This window comes from Enoplosus armatus, chromosome 18 (assembly GCF_043641665.1).
Source record: "Enoplosus armatus isolate fEnoArm2 chromosome 18, fEnoArm2.hap1, whole genome shotgun sequence".
NCBI classification, from domain to species: Eukaryota; Metazoa; Chordata; class Actinopteri; order Centrarchiformes; family Enoplosidae; genus Enoplosus; species Enoplosus armatus.
Genome location: NC_092197.1, coordinates 9,541,637 through 9,561,126, shown reverse-complemented (window position 1 = coordinate 9,561,126; position 19,490 = coordinate 9,541,637). Strand labels below are relative to the sequence as shown.

At 42.9% G+C, this 19,490-nt stretch overlaps 2 protein-coding genes across 3 annotated transcripts; one reads left to right on the top strand and one right to left on the bottom strand.

The window, feature by feature from the left end:
• Positions 1 to 3,180: 3,180 nt before the first annotated feature.
• On the bottom strand, positions 3,181 to 14,095 carry LOC139301034 (PH and SEC7 domain-containing protein 4). Of its 2 annotated transcripts, none has more exons than XM_070924285.1 (16): positions 13,998 to 14,095; positions 11,521 to 12,198; positions 11,085 to 11,166; positions 10,644 to 10,968; positions 9,520 to 10,503; positions 8,069 to 8,149; positions 7,859 to 7,971; positions 7,707 to 7,765; positions 7,527 to 7,616; positions 7,395 to 7,438; positions 7,127 to 7,299; positions 6,249 to 6,319; positions 5,968 to 6,113; positions 5,734 to 5,878; positions 4,927 to 5,073; positions 3,181 to 4,830 (listed from the first exon to the last, which is right to left on the bottom strand). In XM_070924285.1, the coding sequence occupies exons 2-16, from the start codon at positions 12,019 to 12,021 to the stop codon at positions 4,543 to 4,545; spliced, it is 3,249 nt and encodes a 1,082-aa protein (XP_070780386.1). In that variant the 5' UTR covers positions 12,022 to 12,198; positions 13,998 to 14,095; the 3' UTR covers positions 3,181 to 4,542. The 2 variants fall into 2 exon arrangements, with proteins under 2 accessions (XP_070780386.1, XP_070780387.1); XM_070924286.1 differs by lacking the exon at positions 13,998 to 14,095 and adding an exon at positions 12,597 to 12,708.
• Positions 14,096 to 15,720: 1,625 nt separating this feature from the next.
• LOC139301648 (zinc finger protein 300) lies at positions 15,721 to 18,947 on the top strand. Its single transcript, XM_070925089.1, has 2 exons — positions 15,721 to 15,919; positions 17,314 to 18,947. Exons 1-2 carry the CDS (start codon positions 15,721 to 15,723, stop codon positions 18,945 to 18,947), a joined length of 1,833 nt encoding a protein of 610 aa, XP_070781190.1.
• Positions 18,948 to 19,490: the final 543 nt, after the last annotated feature.

The window sequence follows — 19,490 nt, the reverse complement described above, 5'->3', positions numbered from 1 at the left end:
AAAAGCCGTGAACACAGGAGTACAGTTGGGGAATGAAAAGTTAAGGGATCAAAGTTTATATCCTCAGGGGAACATGACACCAGCTTTCAACCACATCTCATGACCTTCCTCAGCGGAAAATCTTGGAGCTCCACTAGATGAGGTTGAAAACAACGGTAACAACAAGTTAGTTGGTGCCTCAACCTTGAGATGAGATCAAAAATGAACCTCCAAGCTGAGCATTCGATAGCTGTCAAGATATTTCACTAACCACCACGGTCAACCTCCTAATGGCGCTGAGAAAAAGTCACAGGATCACCAAAGACAGTGGGATTCATCCTATGGGAACCACGAATGTCTGCACAAACGTTTGTGCAGATCCATCCAGAAAATGTTGAGATATTTCAGTCTGGATCAAAGTTGTGAATCGACTGACAACGCCGTCCACGTGTTGGTCTAAGAGACATTTCGGCCATTAAAAAAAGGGCCTCAGACCACCTGAGCGGACTTTAAATGACAACACCTTCCTCATATTTCAAGAAGCTATCTAATCTCCTCCACCTTTAACCATAATGCACCTGGAACAAATGTGCCAGTGAAACAGAGCAAAGTGGTCAAACAGAGGGTGTTTCTGTTGCAGGAACAGACGGAGGGAGGAAACACAGGTGCCCTGTGTCCGACCAGCCTATTAAACAACACACAGGCCCTGAAGGCAGGAAGCTACTATTGACTGGAAGACATCAAGAAAAACGCACCTTTCAAGGCACACACACATTCTGCACTACACACACACCGAGGTGGATAAAATCAGCCAGGTATCAGGTACTGCCCCGAGGGAGAGGGTTGACCTGTGGAGGCCGGGGGAGTCAAACACACAGCTGACAAATAGTTCATTCAACATCACACACAAGTCTCCATGATGCTGTTTTATCCCAGTTTTTTTTTACATTAAAGATGATCAACCAGAGAAATAATACATGCAAATATGAATAGATTTAGCTTGAATATTAAAGTTAAAAGTGATTCCTGCGTGAGTTGAAAGATGAAACAAGATAAGACATTCTCGCTGCGCTCTATATGTCCCATTGACCAGTGGAGAGGCTGACTTTAAGATCCCGTCCGCAATGTTTGTCCTGCGTCTTAAAAGCCACAGAGTCTGTGCCCGAGGAGTGTTGTCAGAGGCAGGAGTGTGTGTGGAAGAGGAGAGGGCAAAAAGAGGTCATGCGTGGAAATGCCCTTCAGCAAGGCACTTGCCTTAACTCTCTCAATGAGGGGCTCCTTCACTACAAAAAGCATTTGTAAAAGGCGGGTATGAAGGGTTGATTCATGTTTGGGTCTGATTGGCAAATAAAATGAAAATGTCGGGCCAAGAGTAAAGCAACACTAATGAGTGCAGTCTGGGAGAAAGATGTTTTTCTTCAGTGCCTCCCATTTCTTTCAAATCAAGTTACAGCTATAAAAGAATATCACATACCACTGAAAATTACACTCATGTTGAAACTGAATATATTGACTGTGTTCGTCTCTTTGAAGTACAGGAAAGTGCTGGATGAGAGCAGGAGAGAATAAGAAGAGAGCTGTTAGTTAATGTCTCAGTGAAAGAGGTAAAATGGAGTCTGAGTGGAAAAACAAAACCTCCTGAAGTGACCACAGAGAGACTTCGAGGGCCCTGGAAGGAGAAAGAAAAATCCGCAGCAGTCAAGAGCGAAAGGATGGAGAGGAGGGGGGAGGACGCCAAGAGAGGGAGACCAAAAAAAAATGTTTTTCCAACAGCCGGAGTGGGAGAAATCAAGTGTTAGTGCGGATAAGAGATAAAAAAAAGTAACAAGTAGAGCGTGCGAGGCGTCAGCAGCAGATGGAGAATGTGCGTCAGGAGGAGCATCGAGGGCAGGAATAAAAAAAAAAATCCTGGGGATGAATGTGAGTGTTTACAGTACAGTTTATGTTTGCTGGCAGTGTTTGCAGGTGTTAGTGGCTCATATTTACTGAGCATTTCAGAGCCATTGTGGATGCTGAGCAATGTTCAAAGCAACATTGTGAGTGTGAGGGAGGGAGGAAGAGGGGGCAGAAGTGACCTTACATGTCGGGGTCTTTTTTTTTTTGGGGAGCCCATGCTGGACAAGCCCCTAATGATCACAACTTGAGCTCTTGCCTTTTTAATTACCCACCCAGGCCTGACTGAGTCGCACAAAGCTCGAGAATGGAGTGGCGCAGATGGAACAAAAACAGGCCAACTCCTTGGGAAGGATGCCCTCTGAACCCAGCAGCTAATGCAGCCCCTGCTGCTCCAGCCGGTCATTATTGTTGTTGGAGAGGAGGAGAGAGATGGCACTCCAAAACAAGGCCACCACCGCCGCTGAAGTCATGCTCCACAGGCCATGTGAGAAGAGCTTTTGGTCTAGAGCTCCAATGCGACGCCGGCACCAAACGAGCACCTCCAGCACAGATTAAACATTTCAATTTGATCTGAAAAACAGGAGGCGCTAATGGCCGCCTCTTGCTGTAACATTTCGTCACAGGCCCGAGAGCATGTAGGTTATAGTCGAGATGGCGTCGCCTTTCAGCTCCCGCCCCGCTCAAGGTGCTATGATGGCCCGGGGCCACCTGTCACTCATGTGACCCCATCAGTCACCCTCATCTGCAGGATCTGACTTTATCTTAATGAGCTGTTGTTATTCCTGTGAATGAATGGAGACTGCTCCCATTCAAAGGACAAGAAGTCGAGCATTATCACGTTAACTAAGCACCGCAGATGATCAGTCAGAGGCTCCTGAGTTTAAATAAATCCAAGAACGAACAAGGAGCTGCAACGAAACGTCCGCTCGTCCGGTGCCTTGATCCGATTCGGACAACCACACAGGACGGTGTGTCCCTGTCTGCATTGTCTGTGCTCTTCATTGCGTTTCCTATTGTCACATCACATTCCTGGGTGTGTTGTGTGTGTGTGTGTGTGTGTGTTTGGAGTTGGGGGTGGGGGGTGGGGGCGCTTGATTCCAGACATCCTGCCCTTATTGTTGACCGCCCCAGGTCGACCGCTGCTCGACATGTCAGGTTGAAAGAGAACAAAATGGGCCCCGTGCCACTGAGAGCGATCACACACACAAACACACACATGAACACACACACACAGGTCTTCTCCACCTTTTGTTTTTTGTAGCTGAAGTGACACGTGAGGAGAGTCATTCAACTTTATACAAGCAGTATTCTAAAAAAGTGACTGTAAAATAATTATCATACTTTTCTAGGAAACCACATTATCTAATGAACAATTTTACAGACCGCTGCATCTCCAGGTCGATTTAATGGTAATCTATCTATCGGTTTGATCAGTCTGTGATTAACATTTCAAAAGCCTCCTTGAGCTCTGTGGGAAACAAATTTTATACATAAAAAAAGATATATTTTGAGATTACAAAGTGCATTTTCTCATCAAGCTAAAAGAAAAATTGGTAAACACTATAATGGTCAGTTGTGTAACTACAACCACAGATGGAAACTCACACACACTAACCCTTTTTACTGTGTTGGGGTGTTAATAATAAAGCCGATTTAAAGTAAGTTGGGAAAAATGCAACAAAAACAGATGAAAGAAATAAAAGACATTAATGAAGGGTTGAAGACAAACAGGACATTTTCTAAAAACACTTTGTTGAAAAGCTTCATCATCCTTCATTACATTTCACATGTGTGAGCAGATATTCTTATTGCTGCATCTTTTTGTTACAACTCACCTTGTTGTAATGGCAAAAATGTTTGTATTTGACGTTATAACTAACAAAACCTGTAACTGTGGAGCAAATGTTACAACTATTATACTGCTATAATAGCATATTATGTGTATAAATCTAAATTTAAGACTACATTTAAAGGCAACAACTGAATTACCGGCCCTCAAACTAAATGTGTTAATACCAATAAACAGTCTCACCCATACTGAATGATTATTTTTCCCCCAAAGAGAAAAAAACACACAACATTTTGGAAACAAACCCTTCATTTGGAAAAAATATGTAACAGTGACGGTGATCAACATCACGAATACTTGCAGAAAACAAATCAACATATTATACACAATATTAAAAACAATTAAAAGTGCAATTCTTTAAAAAACAAGTTTAAAACTGACATTACTCCCCCTTCATTCACTCAGAGATGTGCTGTACTACAGCACCCTCTAGTGGTTTACATTTTAAAGGCACATTTTTGCCCAAAGTAAAACAACATATAAAACCACATGTGAACTATTTTAAGTACAATTGCAGACCAAAATTAACACAACAAAACTAAATAAATTAGGTCCAGACATTTTGAGCCACTCAACAAATGAATCAGGCCCCCCACCCTCTCTATCCTGAGAGAGATTGAGGGTTAGGGATTCCCTGAGGTTTATTTTTGTAAAAGTGCACAAGATAAAACTGCAGAAAAACTCTAAAACTAAACAATAACTTGCAGATAAGACTTGTCTCTGCTTCCACAAACTAAAATCTCAAGTCCTGTCAGATCACAGCAGGAACGTATGAATCTGCATTAACTGGTGGTATTATCTCACCTTTAAAACACCTCTCAGGCCTCTTTAACCCATCGGGGGATGATGGTTCTGCGATAAGTCCGTCTTTCAGAGATGTTGCGTCTGACTTTGATCACCGTTGGAGGAGCCATCTCCAGCTCCAGAGAGGGGCTGGAGTAGCACTTTTTCAGCCCGCCTTCCTCCTCCTCTTGCTCCCCCACAGAGTCTTCACACACGGCTTTATCAAACAGGTTCAGGTCTGCGGTGGTCAACGCGCCCTCGTCTGTCTTCTTCGCGCTCCTCCAGGCCTCCATCATCCGGATGTAGATCTCATAGCGACACATCTGTATTTAAGAAGAGACACAGGGTCGCTTATGGGTCTTTACACACACGTATACACACACTTTGTCTCGCAACACTTTCCTTTCTCCTTTCCTTACCTCATGCTGCAGGTACTCTGCTCTGACGCGATGCTCCTCCAGCTCCTTGGCTTTGGCTTTCTTGCCCTCTGGTGGGTTTTGCTGCAGGTACAGCAGGTCCGCCTTGAAGGACTCCAGCATTCCTGCATGAGACTGCAGCTGACGTTCCTGCAAGGACAGATCAAGAATTTCATAGATCATGTAGGAAGGAATCATCCAATCATAGATGGTTTGATTTTAAAGCGAGACTATGTAACTTTTAAAGAAGGAATAACAAATGAAAAGTAAAATTCAGGAGCAACTAAACCTTTGCTCAATAAAATACACTTAAATTGATGTGTTGCTGCTACAGCCTTATTTGGTCAGATATGACCAGTAGCTTATGGACGCAAGTGTTAGCATACATTAGCAAACATTAGCTTGCTATTGCTATGTAAAAGACAATAGCTTTAGCATTCATCATTATCCCATAATTGTCACATGTAGCCAAAGTGGCCACAAGATGAAGAAAAATTGAGATTTAATGAAATTAATGCACATAGCTGCACATGTATATTATGGTAATTACTTGTAATATGAAAATAACATTTCTGGTTTCATTGAGGCTTTTGAGTTGGATCCAGTAACGGGTATTTTGTGACTTAACATGAGCTAGATTGAAGTCATAACACAGGTTCAGAGAGAGTTTCGTACCACGAGCAACAACCATTTTTGGAGCAGTTTATATAAACTGAGCTGAAAAATTTAAACATACTGATCACATTCATATATAAATATGTCATTTTGTAATTCTGAAAATGAATGTGATTAAGAAAGAGAAGTGTGTACCAGAGTGTGGGCAGACTGCGAGGCGGGGAGGATCGGCCTGAAGAACCTCCTCTGAGAGCCGACAGCGGCGGGGAACGGAGGCGAGGAGTGAAGAGCCGCAACAAGGTTGATGCGGCTGATCCATGAATTCATCTCCACTTTGGATCTGAGAGGGAAACAAACAGAGCTCTGACACTGACTGTTGGACTCTTTGACACATAAACACTCTCCCACTCCGGCCGTGCTGTGACTTACGAGGCCTGAAAGAGGAAAACCCTCCAGTCGGCCGTCTGCAGACGGAAGACGTGAGGCTTCTTGGTGTAGTCGGCTGCCTGCTCGGCCAGAGAGTGATGCACACTCACCACCTCCTCGTTAGTCGGCTGTTCCCTCCTGTAGTCATTCTGACACACAAACAAAGACAGGAAATTACATAGAAGCATTTATAATCATAAAAGACACTAAATTCTATGAATATATATTGCAGGGATTGAGTGCTGTTGAGAATCCTACTGGATAAAACTGAAAAAGCTCCCGACCTTTTGTAAGTAAAGGACCATCCCCTTCAGCACTCCATAGAAAGTCTTCCAGCCTCTCTTCCCCCACGGAGCTGCCACAGAGAAACAAATTGGACAGCAGTGATATCAAAGCACTTCATGTTACAAATGAGAACTAAACTAAACTAATCCCTTTTACATTAATGTAGAGCTGAAGCTGCCTACTGCATTATCAACATGTCTGAGAAGCATCTCTGCTATGTATTATTATATACAACATATATATTTCTTTAACTGACGGGAGTGCTAACCCACTGTAGTTCTTAGGAGAGTGAGTGCTGTTAACTATGTGACCAAAACAACACTACAGGATCATGTGGTGTGCTCAGATTCTGCGTATTTATTTAAAAATGTTAATCAAAATAAAACAAATATGAAATCCACCAGTAAAATAATATAAAATATTAATGAAATTTAGAAAATGAATCAAAATGTATGTGTGTGTATTTATATATGAATGCATGCAGATATATTTGTGCATATGTTCACACTCTATATTCATATCTGTATAACAAGATTTCATGTACCCCCCCTTCAATATTCAAAAGTAATGTTACTTAGTGTGTGTTTGCCTTTGGTAAAATCATAACATGTTTTAGGATGATACATTCTTGATATTTTCTGTTCTGCTGCCCTTATTATTACCGCCCTGTTGCAACACATATCCTCCATCATAGCAAAGCCAAACATCAGAAATCCTCAGTCCAGCCTGATGTTACGTGTCTCTACATAAAGTACACAACACCAAACCCCATCTAACATAGGATCTAATGCTGGTGTTGATTTTTTAACGTTGAACTAAATAAACTCGACATGTGTCATTGTCACTCAGTTCATCCACGTATGTTTGTCTCACTCACTGCGTTTGCCGTCGATGTCAGCGTGGAGCTTTCTCTGGAGGAACCCCTCTTTGACCACAGAGGCCGTTTTGTCATGAGGAACGTCCTGGAAGGGGTTGGCTTTTGAACGCAGCGGCGCGTCGTCCGCTGCATCTTCGTCCACCAACACGGAGCTCTTCAACTCCTCCTCATCACTTTAACATGCAAAGACAGAAGCTTTGTGTGTGAGATTATATGTGTGAAGGATATGATCGAGTGAGAAGTTCAGTATCTCTATCAGTCCACTTACACGGCCCACTCCAGCGGTTCACTCTTTATGGAATTGTAAAGACTCTGCAATGTAGATGGAAAGGAAAAGGTTAAATCATATTTCTACCAACAAGGGATTGATTTCAAGCTCTTTCTGAAAGAAAAGTCTCACTTTCAAGAGATCCTTGCTGAAGTTTTCTCCTTCGTTCATCCCATCCAGGTTGGACACAAACTTAGAGGAGGACATGGATTTTCCTACATTCTGTTAACACACGCAAGACATGCGGTTGACTAAATGCCTCGCAGAGATCGTCTGACAACACAGTGCAATGTCAAAACTAAACTTTCCCACCTGTCCATGCAAGTCAGTGTTGAGAAGCATCAAAGCACATGTAAGAGCCAACACAGCCTCTGAGGATATAAAAAAGAGGGGTAATGATACATGCATCTGTCACATGTAAGAAAATAAAATAAAACATCATGTAAACAACGACAAAGGCTCACCTGAAGAGGAGAAGGAGTCGGGGTTGCACTGATGAAAGCGGTGGGCGAAATGCTGCAGCACGCGCTCCCTCTCCTGGGTCTCTCCTATCAGCAACACCACTTTTAGGAAAGATCTGGGGAGGGAGAGAAACCGAAAGGAAAGAAAAAAAAATGACACAATGTTTTATGAGTGTATTTTGTTTTGTTTTGCTACGCCTCAGTAATTCTCACCTGAGGGCATGATCGAGAGTTTGCCCGGTGAAGTCAAACAATTTCAGATATTCCTCCCCGACAGCCCGACTGAAGTCATTACTAAACAGAGAAAAAAATGCAGTCAGTATCAGTTATCACCACTTCATTTCTTAGAAATGATATAATCTATTTTTATATTAATCTTAAGAAGTTTTGCTGGGGTCAGCATAGAAAAAAAGTCTTGATAGTAATAATAGGACAACATTTTGGGGATGATTATTGCGGCTTTACTGTGGCATTTAATGTAAACTGGAGGCAAAGGAAGATGATGTGGTCTGGATTTGTTTTTATTAATCATGTGACTTATTGAATATTTTGGCGAAGCATATAGAGGAACCTAGTGGTTATTCAACTCAACGTAAACTGTCAAAAAATGTGGCCTGCGACCAGGAAAGGATTATATTTCAGGCAGCGGATTTTTAGTTCCTCGTATGGTTCAAACTCCAAAAGCACTGAGTACTACACTTCCCATAATGCAACTCAATGGCATCTTTCATTAGACACTCCATATCTGGTAAAGTCTTTTAACTTTTATGCCTCCAGTTTGTTACACAGACTTTCTGTTATTGATTGGTAGCCGAGATACCTCTGATGACATCACCAGGTTTATTTTATCAGACTTTATCAGAAATCTCCTCCAAAGCCACAGAAGACGTTACACAACTGTTTCAAACAGGGTGAGCAGCCCTCACTATGTCTTCACGTGTAAAATCTGCTGAGTGCCGCTTTAATGTTACATGACAGCAGATGGAATAAATAAGAAGGTGTTTATGTGGAACAAATCGCACAGTTCCCTGTGGGCTTCACACAATCTTGTGGTGGATATGCTGTAAATCCAACGTTAAAGACATGGAGTAAATGTATATCTCATACAGGTGAGAGCCGCTATTCTTCCTCTGGTTATTGAGGTTGGCAGATTAATAGAACAGAGGAATAATCAGGAGGAAAACAGGAATGTTCTGGTGTACAGATGATCGCAAATTGGAGACGTTGCTTAATTTTGATATGTTTAAATTTGCTAACTTTGTTTCAAACGCCTGGAGAGGAAGGCAAGATGGACTATTTCCACCTGAAGTACTATAGTACATGTTTTTGTCAGTGATTTACAAATTTTGTTGTAGACAATGAAAGTCTACTGATTGTGAAAGTTTTTCATGCAGGTTCTCTATATTTGGACTTTTTTAATGTTTAAAAGTGTATATGCAGCCCTCTGGTTCTGGCTTATTTGAATTTATGGTGTCTTGTAAGTTGTATGCACGAAACAATAATAAAAATGACATTTTTAGTTACAAACATCTGCACCTGAGAGTTGTGGGTTTAGCTGCAGTGCTCATAACACCATCAGCCTTCAGTTACACCATCAGCCTTCAGTTATAAAGAAAGGAAGATAAAGATATATATATATGTACATATATATAATATGTTCTTACTCTTTGTCTAAGTGCTTCACCACGTCCACACGTTGGATCCCATCCAACTTATACAGCCGCTCAGCGAGGGAGCGGGCCATCTCTCTCACCTCCACGTCACCTCCGTTCATATGAAGCGCTGTTGTCTCAGGGGGTTTGGCGACAACTGTTTGGACATGTCCATCCTCACAGCCTCCTACCTCCTCAGCCCGATGTGTCTCGGCCTGTTTGTCCACCTGGTTTAACTTGGTAACCTCGGCTGTCTGCTGTGTGACTTCAGTCTCAGCAGACAGCTGCTCTGTTATTTCGGACTCATCTGTCTTCTCTGGTCGCTCGAGCTGCTCAGAGAGCGTCGGCGGAGACGAGTCAACCGTTTGCTGCGGCTGCTCATTCTGCTCTGGTGGCTCCATCTGTTGTTGCTGCTCTGCCACTCGAGGGTCTCCAGCTTCAACACAAACTGTCTGCTCTGACTGAGTGGACTCCTCTGGCAGGTCTGCGTTTTCGGGTCGGGTTGACTCCAGATGTTGCGACTGTCCTAACTGGTCTTCAGATTGTTGCTCCTCTGCTTGGATCTGCTCCGGCTCTTCTCCAGTCGTCTCAAGCTGCTCTGACTCCGAGAGTTCAGGCTCTATGTCCTGTGAAGTCGTTTGATCACAATCTTGGTGTTCTAAACAACTTGCCTCCAGTTTTTCAGTCAGCTCCAGTATCTCTTGTGCGTCTTCTACCCTCTCTGTGTTATCTGCCGCCTGGATCGACAGGTCTTCGCTGTCATTCGCAGTCTCTGACTGTTCAGGGTCCAAGTTCTGATCTACATCTTCACACATTTCTGGCTCTTCAGTCTGTCCTGTTGGATCTTCATGTAACCGTTCTAGTATCTCTACGTCTTCTTCAGTCCCCGGGCGGCGCCTTTCCTCCAAAAGCTCTGACTGTTGCAGATCAATCAGCTTATCTGGTTTTATGGTTGGTCCAGTATCTTCAGTTTGTAGTGGCTCAGCAGGAACCTCCCTACAAAATGTGAATGAAATATGCAATGGAGTTAACATTATAATAGCGCATAATACAGTGACATGATTAACTTAAATCAAGCCTTTACTGTTAATACACACTTCCTGTTCCCCTTTCTTAAGAAAGTCCATGATACTCACACATTGCTCAGACAACTGACAGTTTTTGCCTCTTCGCCTTCTTCAGTACAGGACTCATTTGTCACACTCTGCTCCTCTTCTACCTCGCCTCCTTCCTCGTTCTCTTCTTCAGTCTCAACACCGTTCGCTTCCTCTGATTCTCCCAGTCCAGTCAGCAGAACGCCGGGCTCCTCCTGTTCCTCTTCTGGGTTTAAATCTACAAAACTGTACGCCTCATCTTCTGAGCCTTCAATATCCTCAAGAGTGTCGATTAAGTCCACAGTTTCAACTGAATCTGAGGTTGAGTGTCCCCCCTCTTCGTCTGAGTCTGTCCTCAGTGGGATTTCTGGAGGGTTTTTTAGAAGGTGAACATCACAGTTTGTATTCTCAAACTGAGGAACAAATGGAAAAAACATTTGCTATTTAACACCTAATTAAGATGCCGTTCTGAGTAATACATACCGTTATTACTGTCTAACAGCTCATGTGTTGAATCTTCCTTTTCCTGTGTCATCGGCTCTGGCACATCTGCAGCATCACATGGCTGGAAATTGCAACACAGGCTCATGAAAATTAGTTGTGCGAGAAAGCTTGTGATTGCCAGTGGGTTCATGTGTAAGAAGCTGCACTCATCTGACCAACATTATGTCTACTCTAGTCCTCCCACCTCTGCTCAACCTACCACAGTAACCCAAACACGTGTCTCTAAAGAGACAAAGACTGAGGTGGGGAGGAAAGTCAAGCCAACGCTCGATGAAGGAAGGGTTAATGACACAGGAAACTATATCTAAAAGTGTATAAGCACACAGAAAAACACACAGAAATAGACAAGCTTCTAAATAATGGCTGCACGACAACATCATACCTCCTTCTGTATCTCCTCACATATAGCACATACCTGACAGCTGCTTCCTGTCCACTCTAGATTTGATCTCAAAAGCCGGGAATCAAACCCATCTTCTTCCTCTCTAACCTCCTGTGCGAAAAGCTCAGCAGTAACGACTTGAGGTTGGTGAAGTGACGGGGAAGTGGTGGCTAGACTCGTCACGCCGTCAGAGTCCAGCTCATTAGCCAAGCTGCTGCCAGTCGTGAGTGAAGGCATCCCTGCAGAGGGATCGGGCATGTCCCACTGCACTGTGGCGAAGGACAGCTGGGCACTGGAACAGGTCACCGGCCATATTATTTGCTCCCACTGTTCTGCCTCCTCAGAGAGGCTGAGTTGGTTTGTCCCGTGTGCCTGGTCTATCTGCACCTCTGTCTCGCCCCACATAATGGCCTGCTGTTCTCCGTTGATGTACTGGTGGTCTATAGAGGTCCATAACTCTTGTTGGGACTGCTGAAGGACTGAATCTGTAATATCTGGCGGAGAGGAGCACACGTTTTCCTCCTCCATTAGCATGTATCTCAGTCAGTTCTGTTGTCAGGGGTGTTTGTGGGTTTTTGGTGAAAGGTGTTGCAGCTGTAAACGCTGTCTGGCTACAAAATGTCCTCCTCTGCTATATGAAGGATGATCATCCTGTAAGATCCCATAAATGTGAGATGCTTGTTACGACCTCCAATGGCGCCATTCACAGATCTGGGACAAGACAAAAAAGCCCATTAATGTTCAAAAATAAAGTTACCACGCTCTCATCTGAACCAACATGAAGAATTCTTCCCTCAAATTTTAGCAGCAACAACAAATGTAAAATTGTTCAGTTCAACTGATTCTTCACCAATTTGAATGCTAGATTAAAAAAACGTTTTGGGGAACCTCCAGGAGGAACATCTGATTAGCTGATTGACAAAAAAGCTATTCATAAAACTCGACTACATTTGGTTGTCGTGTAAGAGTGATGTCTTTGCAGTGGCTCTATTTTTTTTTGTACTCGTCTGTGAAAGTAAAGAGTGCATTTAAAACCACTGTGGACAGCATTTCTCATTTACACAATTATCATTTACAGCCCTGATACCACAAACATACTCCACACTCACCACTCGTGTGTCAACATAATCCAGTTTGGAGATGGTTTTTGCCTGTTTTTTTAGCACCTTCTTGGTGTGGCCTTGCTGATGTGCAGTGCAATAGACTTTTAGTGAAATGTACTTCCTGACCGCAGACACAGAAAAATCAGCCCGAGCAAGTGAGCAAGAGAGAGAAAGCGAGGTAGGGGTGAACGGTGTGGGTTAAGAGAGAGGCAGAGGGTGGGGTTCAGAGGTTGTTTCTGGTGAGCAGTTTAACAGTCTGCGTCCTGTGTTTATCATTTTATCACCACGCTTGCACTGTGACTCTGGGAACAGGATAAAAACTGCGAAAGAGTCCAAATGTGAACTGCACGTTGTCAAAACAAACCAAGGGCATCTCTCCCAACAACACCAAGGCCAGCAACAGCAAAACACCATCAGTGTTTGTTCTGGGGATGTCAAAATATCACACCTCATATCTCATTATTTTCTGCCTACTTTTTCTCACCTTCCTTTATTTCTCCCTCTCTCTCTGTCTTGTCACACTTTGTTGTTTCTATACTTCTCTGTCTATCTCTTTTTTTTATTCAATATGCACGTCATGCAACCAACATCCGGGACAGACCTTGACCACATTTCCTGTGTGGGTGCTCACTTCTCAGTTCCTGTCAGGGTGCAACAAGTGTACGAGCTTTGGCAAAGATTAACAAAGACGATCATCTGTAAATGAATCGCACTGTGTTTTGAAATGAAAAATGTGGAAACACTAAAACTAAAGCAGTATTGTCTCTCTTGAGGTTTACACAGTTTAATAAACTTCAAAGTAATTTGGATCTTTCTAACATTATACAGTGCTGACTACAATCTCTCGCTGCTCTTTGATAAAATATAGTGTTTCACATGATAACACAGTTAATCCCCTGTGTGTGATGTTATCTTTGGTTGCATTGTTGATGATAAAAACTATACAAGAAATGCTCAGATGACAGAAAGAGACACCTTTTCGCCTTTAACAAAGAGAAAACAAGAATAAATCAGGATACTTTTAGCCAAACGTAACATTTCTCAGACAAACTGCAGTCTGCCCTAAGTGGAGAAGTTGCTTACCGTGCATGGAACGTTTATACAGCATGATCAACACAATATTAAAGGAGAAGTACAAATGTAAAAAAAAAAAATTAAAAAAAACATACCAGAGACAAAATAAAAAGAGGAACACAGCCACACTGGGTAAAGTGAAAGTTGTGAAATGACTTATAAATATATGTACGTGTAATAATAGAATTTGTCTAAAGAGGATGAATGCTGCCTAGTATGTCATTCATTACAACCAGTGAACATGGCAGACACAAATTTGAACATTTTCAAACCTCAAAGAGCAAAAGAAAATCTCATTAGAAGGAATCTTTTCAACTGTGAAGCATGACTTACCCCCTCCAGGCTCTTTAAAGCAACATCATATGATCAGGCTTGTGAGGTTTTAAGTCAAGTCTTGTGGGAGGGAAATACACACCACTGTGTTATACTGTGTTTATATCGCTGTCAAAGAGCTGTGCCTTCACAGACATATTCACTCACACACACACACACACATGCATACAAATAACCCTCCATTAATTATGTCTAAACCTGCCGCACACAATAAACAAGCCTCACATCCACTCTCTTTAAGCCGAGCAGAGTTTTAGTCTGTGGTGTCGCATAAAGATGCATGCAAGTCACAAGTCCACGTCTGGACCGGGACCTCCTCCTCCTCCTTCGTGCTTCCTGTCCATTTTGGATAGATCAAGATCAGACTTCCGTCTCCCTCTGTCTAGTTCGTCTCCCAGCAGATATGGCTGGTGGAAAAAAGGGGAGAGTTTAGAGGACAGACGAGAAGGAGAAAGCTGCAGAGTGGCAACAAAGAGGAAGAAAAGGCACATTGTGATTGGCAGATGACCCAGGAGCTCAGAGACACCTGAGAGGCCTTGTCACACGCCCACTAACCCTGAGGGCATGCTAGCACACACATACAGGTCAGGTGAGGGGAGTGGCTCAGCTTCATTCCTGCAACTAACACAAGGAATGATGTGGTAAAACCAGAAGGTGTCCTCTAGATTCAATTTGCACAAGTCATTAGCTGCACTGGAATTAGGTGTACTGGCTTGGTGTCTGGCTGTGCACAGAAAAGCCTGTTTAACACAGACCTACAAGTCTACCCACAAGAACAAGACTAAATACACTGAAAACATCTTTTAGTATGTTTTTTAAATTGTTTTTTCCTACTATTTTTTAATTTCATTTGCTTTAAATTATTTTCCGAGTAACACATTTATCTGTATTTAATTGATGTAACCACTTAAGAAATAGAAATTGTTTTATATCACATAATTTATACTATAAGCTTTATTAGTAACACTAGCTAGCGTTTAATGTGAGTATCATCAACATTTTTAGCCAGTTAGCTTTTTCCATTCAATTAGCACTCTTGTTAACTTTGTTAGTTAGCTAGGTTATAGCATACTAATTAGCACATTAGCTAGTAGAAGAAGCCAAGCTAGTTTAACTAGTTAACCCAGTTGAGTTAGTAATATTATATAACGTTGTTATTCGTTGCTATCAACGTTTTTACATGATTAGCATTGGCGTTATTAGCTTTTCCCTTGATATGACCTAAGTAGCGTAAACATTGTAAACTGTGTTAGTAGCATGATTAGCATTAAGATTACCGTTGGTATTAAGATATGAGCTTTACCGAGCATGTATGTGAGCATCCTTGCAGTTGTAGTGAGTTAGTTAGCTAGTGGTTAGCTAATTTAATGGTAGTGATACTGTTAGTATTAGTAGTAGAGATCTAGTAGTGCTGCTACGTTGTTGTTATTTAAATACCATTTATCACCTTGATCATTTATGTAAACAGTATCACAGTAACGTTTGCTAGGGCCCCGGCTACTCCAACGATCCCACTCCACATCGGCAGGGGCGCTACAGACCTGTTAGCAAAGCGAAACCAGCTTCTCCTCGCCGTCACTTACATGCGACTGTCTCTGCTTTGTTTGTTCCGCACACGGCAGCAGAGTCGCACACACCCACTTTTTTTTTTTACCCCCAGATACTTTCAACTGTGTACAAACCATCTGGTGAGTTGTCTACTGCCGCAGCCGCTCGGTCTAACATGGCCAAGTCGAGTGATCTGAAAATCTTCCTGGAGTCTTCTCTGAATGAGATCTTTAAAGCGACAGTGAGCGACATCCTGGACTCAGTGGACCGGACCCTGTCCGAGTACCAGGGCACAATACAGAGGATCGAGTCCGAGAACGAGGGCCTGAAGCGGCTGCTGTTCGCACAAAAGAGCACGGAGTCTGCTGCCAGAGGTATGGTTGTCTGCACTCTGTATTTAATGGGTGGTGTCTGTGTTTGTCACAACAGCGGACAGTGTAGCTTCATGCAGCCACTGACCTTTTGTTCAACCATCCCCTGCATTGTCAGCAAATTGCGCCTGTGTGTGTTTACCTAGACATAAATACAAGGTAGCAATACGACAGTATATGAAACAGAAGACTGCAAGCAGATGTAAACAATGCTGATTTGTATGTACTGATGAACAATAAATACATTTAAAACAGGGCTGTGCAAACGTTCATGAGGTAGGAAACAGGCCTGGGGATCACTGTGTAATACAGAACTAATTACACTGTAGTGCAGTAACGTTACTGTCACATTATCCTGCCTGTACTGAAGATGTAAATATGTAACCCTCAAATGTCAGGGTAATTTCTTAAAATGCAGTAATCAATCACACTTTTTTTATTTACTGCAGAGATGAAACAGTATGTGCCAATGTAGAGTCAGAGCCTGCCTGACTGACTGTACTGCAGCTAATGTGTGCCAACCCACCCCTGAGTCGAATGTCTGCATGCATGGGAGGAAACACCCTTAGCTGTACAGCTGATATTATCATTATTTTTTAGTCATTGCAATATATAATCTGTGATATCCCCTTGTGTGTCTTCTAACCCGCTGTACACTGACTGTCCAACACCAAACAACAGACCGACAAAGTTAGCGGCAAGCTGGTGAACATAGTGGAGCATCTAGCAACTAAAGAGCAAAATGTGGAGTGAATATTGGACTTACATTAGTCAGATAACCAGAAACACAACTGCAAATGAAAGCTTATGTTGCTCCATATCTGCTGGATGTATAAATAAGCATAACTTAATAAGGTTGTTTATTTATTTATTTATTGGTTTATTTAACAGGGTCAGTGCACATTAATATACATAGCTGTAAATGCACCAGAGGTTACCAGAGGCTATTTTTCATTTGTAGTCCTTGAACAGATGTTACAAAGTCACCCAATTACAATAAATTACAAGGTTATTGAGATAATTTATAAGCATGCAGAACAATAATTAAAAGAAAAGAGAAATATTAGTAAGAAAAACATCATCCAAGACAAAATTATACTACATTGTCAGGTTTTAAACATGCAACACAGAGGCACACAATACAAGACATACAAAGCAATATTCATTTTATTTTATTAAGTTATAATAGTCAGTGCTAACTGCTTGTTTTGCTGCCCTCAAATGTCCAAAAAATAAATGAATGCAGCTTTAAATTATAATGTACCAACCCGTAAGTCAGTTGAGTTTCTTCAGGTTGTTTGTTGCTTCAGTTTGTTCCCTAGTTTTTAACTGTGATGTAGTTATGTATGACTCTAAATAACATTATTTTACCCTTTAATTTTTCATAGATATTCGAGAACAAGATGCCACTGAAAAGGTTTCGACTTCAGAATGGAACAATCGTCCCATCAACTCCGCCCAGGGCATGTTCAAGATGTCCATATGCAGCAGCGACAAGAAGAGCTTCAGGAGGAAGCATAAAGACAAGGTGAGGGAGAGCATGTCGTCTGCCTCCTTCTTACTTCAGACTGATCACATGGTAGAAAGACCATGTGTGAACACAGCAGAGGTAGGTATCTCCACCCAAAGCTTGATATCTGTAAAAACAGAGCCCGACCTGGATGAAAGCGGCGCTATTGACCTCTCCCGGCCTTCATCCCTTCTCAATCTGACAATGAGGCCAATAAAAAACGAGAGCATGGAGGTCAGTTTTGACAGTCATGATGCATATGCACCTCTGCCGCCATCTACAGGCCTCGAACAAGACTCCAGAGGCAGCGGCAGTGAGGTAAAAGTCACCATTGTTTCTGACACTTACATGCAGGATGGACAGTTCATTAAGACAGAGGAGGAGGAGCAGAATGGGGTGTTGCAGTATGGTGACAATGACTGTTTCTCTAAGCAAGAGTTGAAGCATGCATTGAGATATTATCCTGAATCAGAAATAGATCCAGAGGGAGCGAGCAGACCGGTGGCGGAGCCAGAAGTGGTGACGCATGAGGGAAACGATGCGCCCGCTGTTCACGCAGATGAGTTTTTGGAGATCCGTGACAACTTTTTGCGCTGTCCCACCTGTCCCAAAACATTCAGTCGAGCAGCATCGCTCAATGTCCACATCAAGACTCACAGCGGCGAGAAGGCCCACAGCTGCAGCTACTGTGGTAAACGCTTCGGCCGGGCAGATCTCCTCAAATCCCACAAGCGCACCCACACAGGAGAAAGACCCTATAGCTGCAACATCTGCAGTAAAACATACGCCCATCCCAGTCAGCTCAGGATACACAAACGAGTACACACTGGAGAGAAGCCGTATTCCTGCTCGCACTGCGGGAAGCGCTTCAACGAGCACAACCAGCTGAAAGTCCACTTGCGTACTCACACCGGGGAGAGGCCTTACAGCTGCCAGGAGTGTGGCAAAACCTTCAGCAATGCAGGCAACCTGCGTATACATGAGAGGATCCACACCGGCGAGAAGCCGTACTGCTGCGCTCAGTGTGGGAAAAGGTTCAACGGCTTGGGTGACCTCAAAACACATTACAGGATTCACACTGGAGAGAGGCCCTACAGCTGTGAGCTGTGCAAGAAGACCTTCAGCCAGGCGGGCCACCTCACGATACACATGCGGATGCACACGGGAGAAAGACCCTACAGCTGCAATGAGTGCGGCAAGAAGTTCACAGTGGCCAGCAGCCTCAAACTGCACCAGAGGACTCACACAGGAGAGAAGGAGTACATCTGCTCGTACTGCAGCAAGAGCTTCAGCAGGTCGGGCCACTTGAAGAGACACGAACTGGTCCACACCAAAGAGAAGGTCTTCCTCTGCAGCCAGTGTGGGAAGACCTACACTGACCAGTCGTCCCTTAAAAAGCACCTGAAGATGCACGCAGCCAAGGAGCAGAAGGCTCAGAGTGAGGGAAGCACCAGCGAGGCCGAAACAAACCCAGCCCGGCCGTCAGCTGCTGACACTCTTTCAGACACTGATAGAAATTAGAACCAAATTCTTGGAGATGAGTAATATAAAAGCTGAGAATGAGTGCTGTATGTGGTATGTGGAATATTCTTAAATCAAGGTCCACTTACTAGCTTTGAAGATCATCTCACAGCCTACATTAGCATCTCAAACTGTACAAACTAAGCCTTGAAACGCTTAATCTGTTACTCAAGCTGGACTTCCTGTTTTGACACAGGGCTGAATCCCCGCCAAGGTTGTGTTGTGTGGTTGAAAGCACCGGAAAAAGCTAGTAAATGGACATTGAGTTAATTATTTTGTTGCAAAGCTCAAAACTGTATGTGATGTTTGTGCAGTGCAATACACTGTTGTCTGATCTTTGCTGTGTACCCTTTTAGTAGGTCAAAATATTTACCAATACCATTATGACTGATTATTTTATTTTGATTTACAAACTCTAATATTCCTCCTATACTCTCTCACAGCACAGAGTAAAGAATTACAGACTGAAAATGGGACCCAGCTGTTCTTTTAATTCTGCTGTATGTTACCACACTGTCGGTGGTATGTTTTTGAAATGCTTTA

What these genes read in the sequence shown, in the direction of transcription:
- LOC139301034 (XM_070924285.1), bottom strand. Translation starts at nt 12,021, where the DNA reads ATGCTAATGGAGGAGGAAAACGTGTGCTCCTCTCCGCCAGATATTACA. An exon ending in GTGAAGCACTTAGACAAAGA is followed by an intron (nt 8,150 to 9,519) that starts GTAAGAACATAT and finishes TTCTCTGTTTAG; the next exon opens with TAATGACTTCAGTCGGGCTG. An exon ending in GTTTTCCTCTTTCAGGCCTC is followed by an intron (nt 5,879 to 5,967) that starts GTAAGTCACAGC and finishes TTTCCCTCTCAG; the next exon opens with ATCCAAAGTGGAGATGAATT.
- LOC139301648 (XM_070925089.1), top strand. Translation starts at nt 15,721, where the DNA reads ATGGCCAAGTCGAGTGATCTGAAAATCTTCCTGGAGTCTTCTCTGAAT. An exon ending in CACGGAGTCTGCTGCCAGAG is followed by an intron (nt 15,920 to 17,313) that starts GTATGGTTGTCT and finishes TAGATATTCGAG; the next exon opens with AACAAGATGCCACTGAAAAG.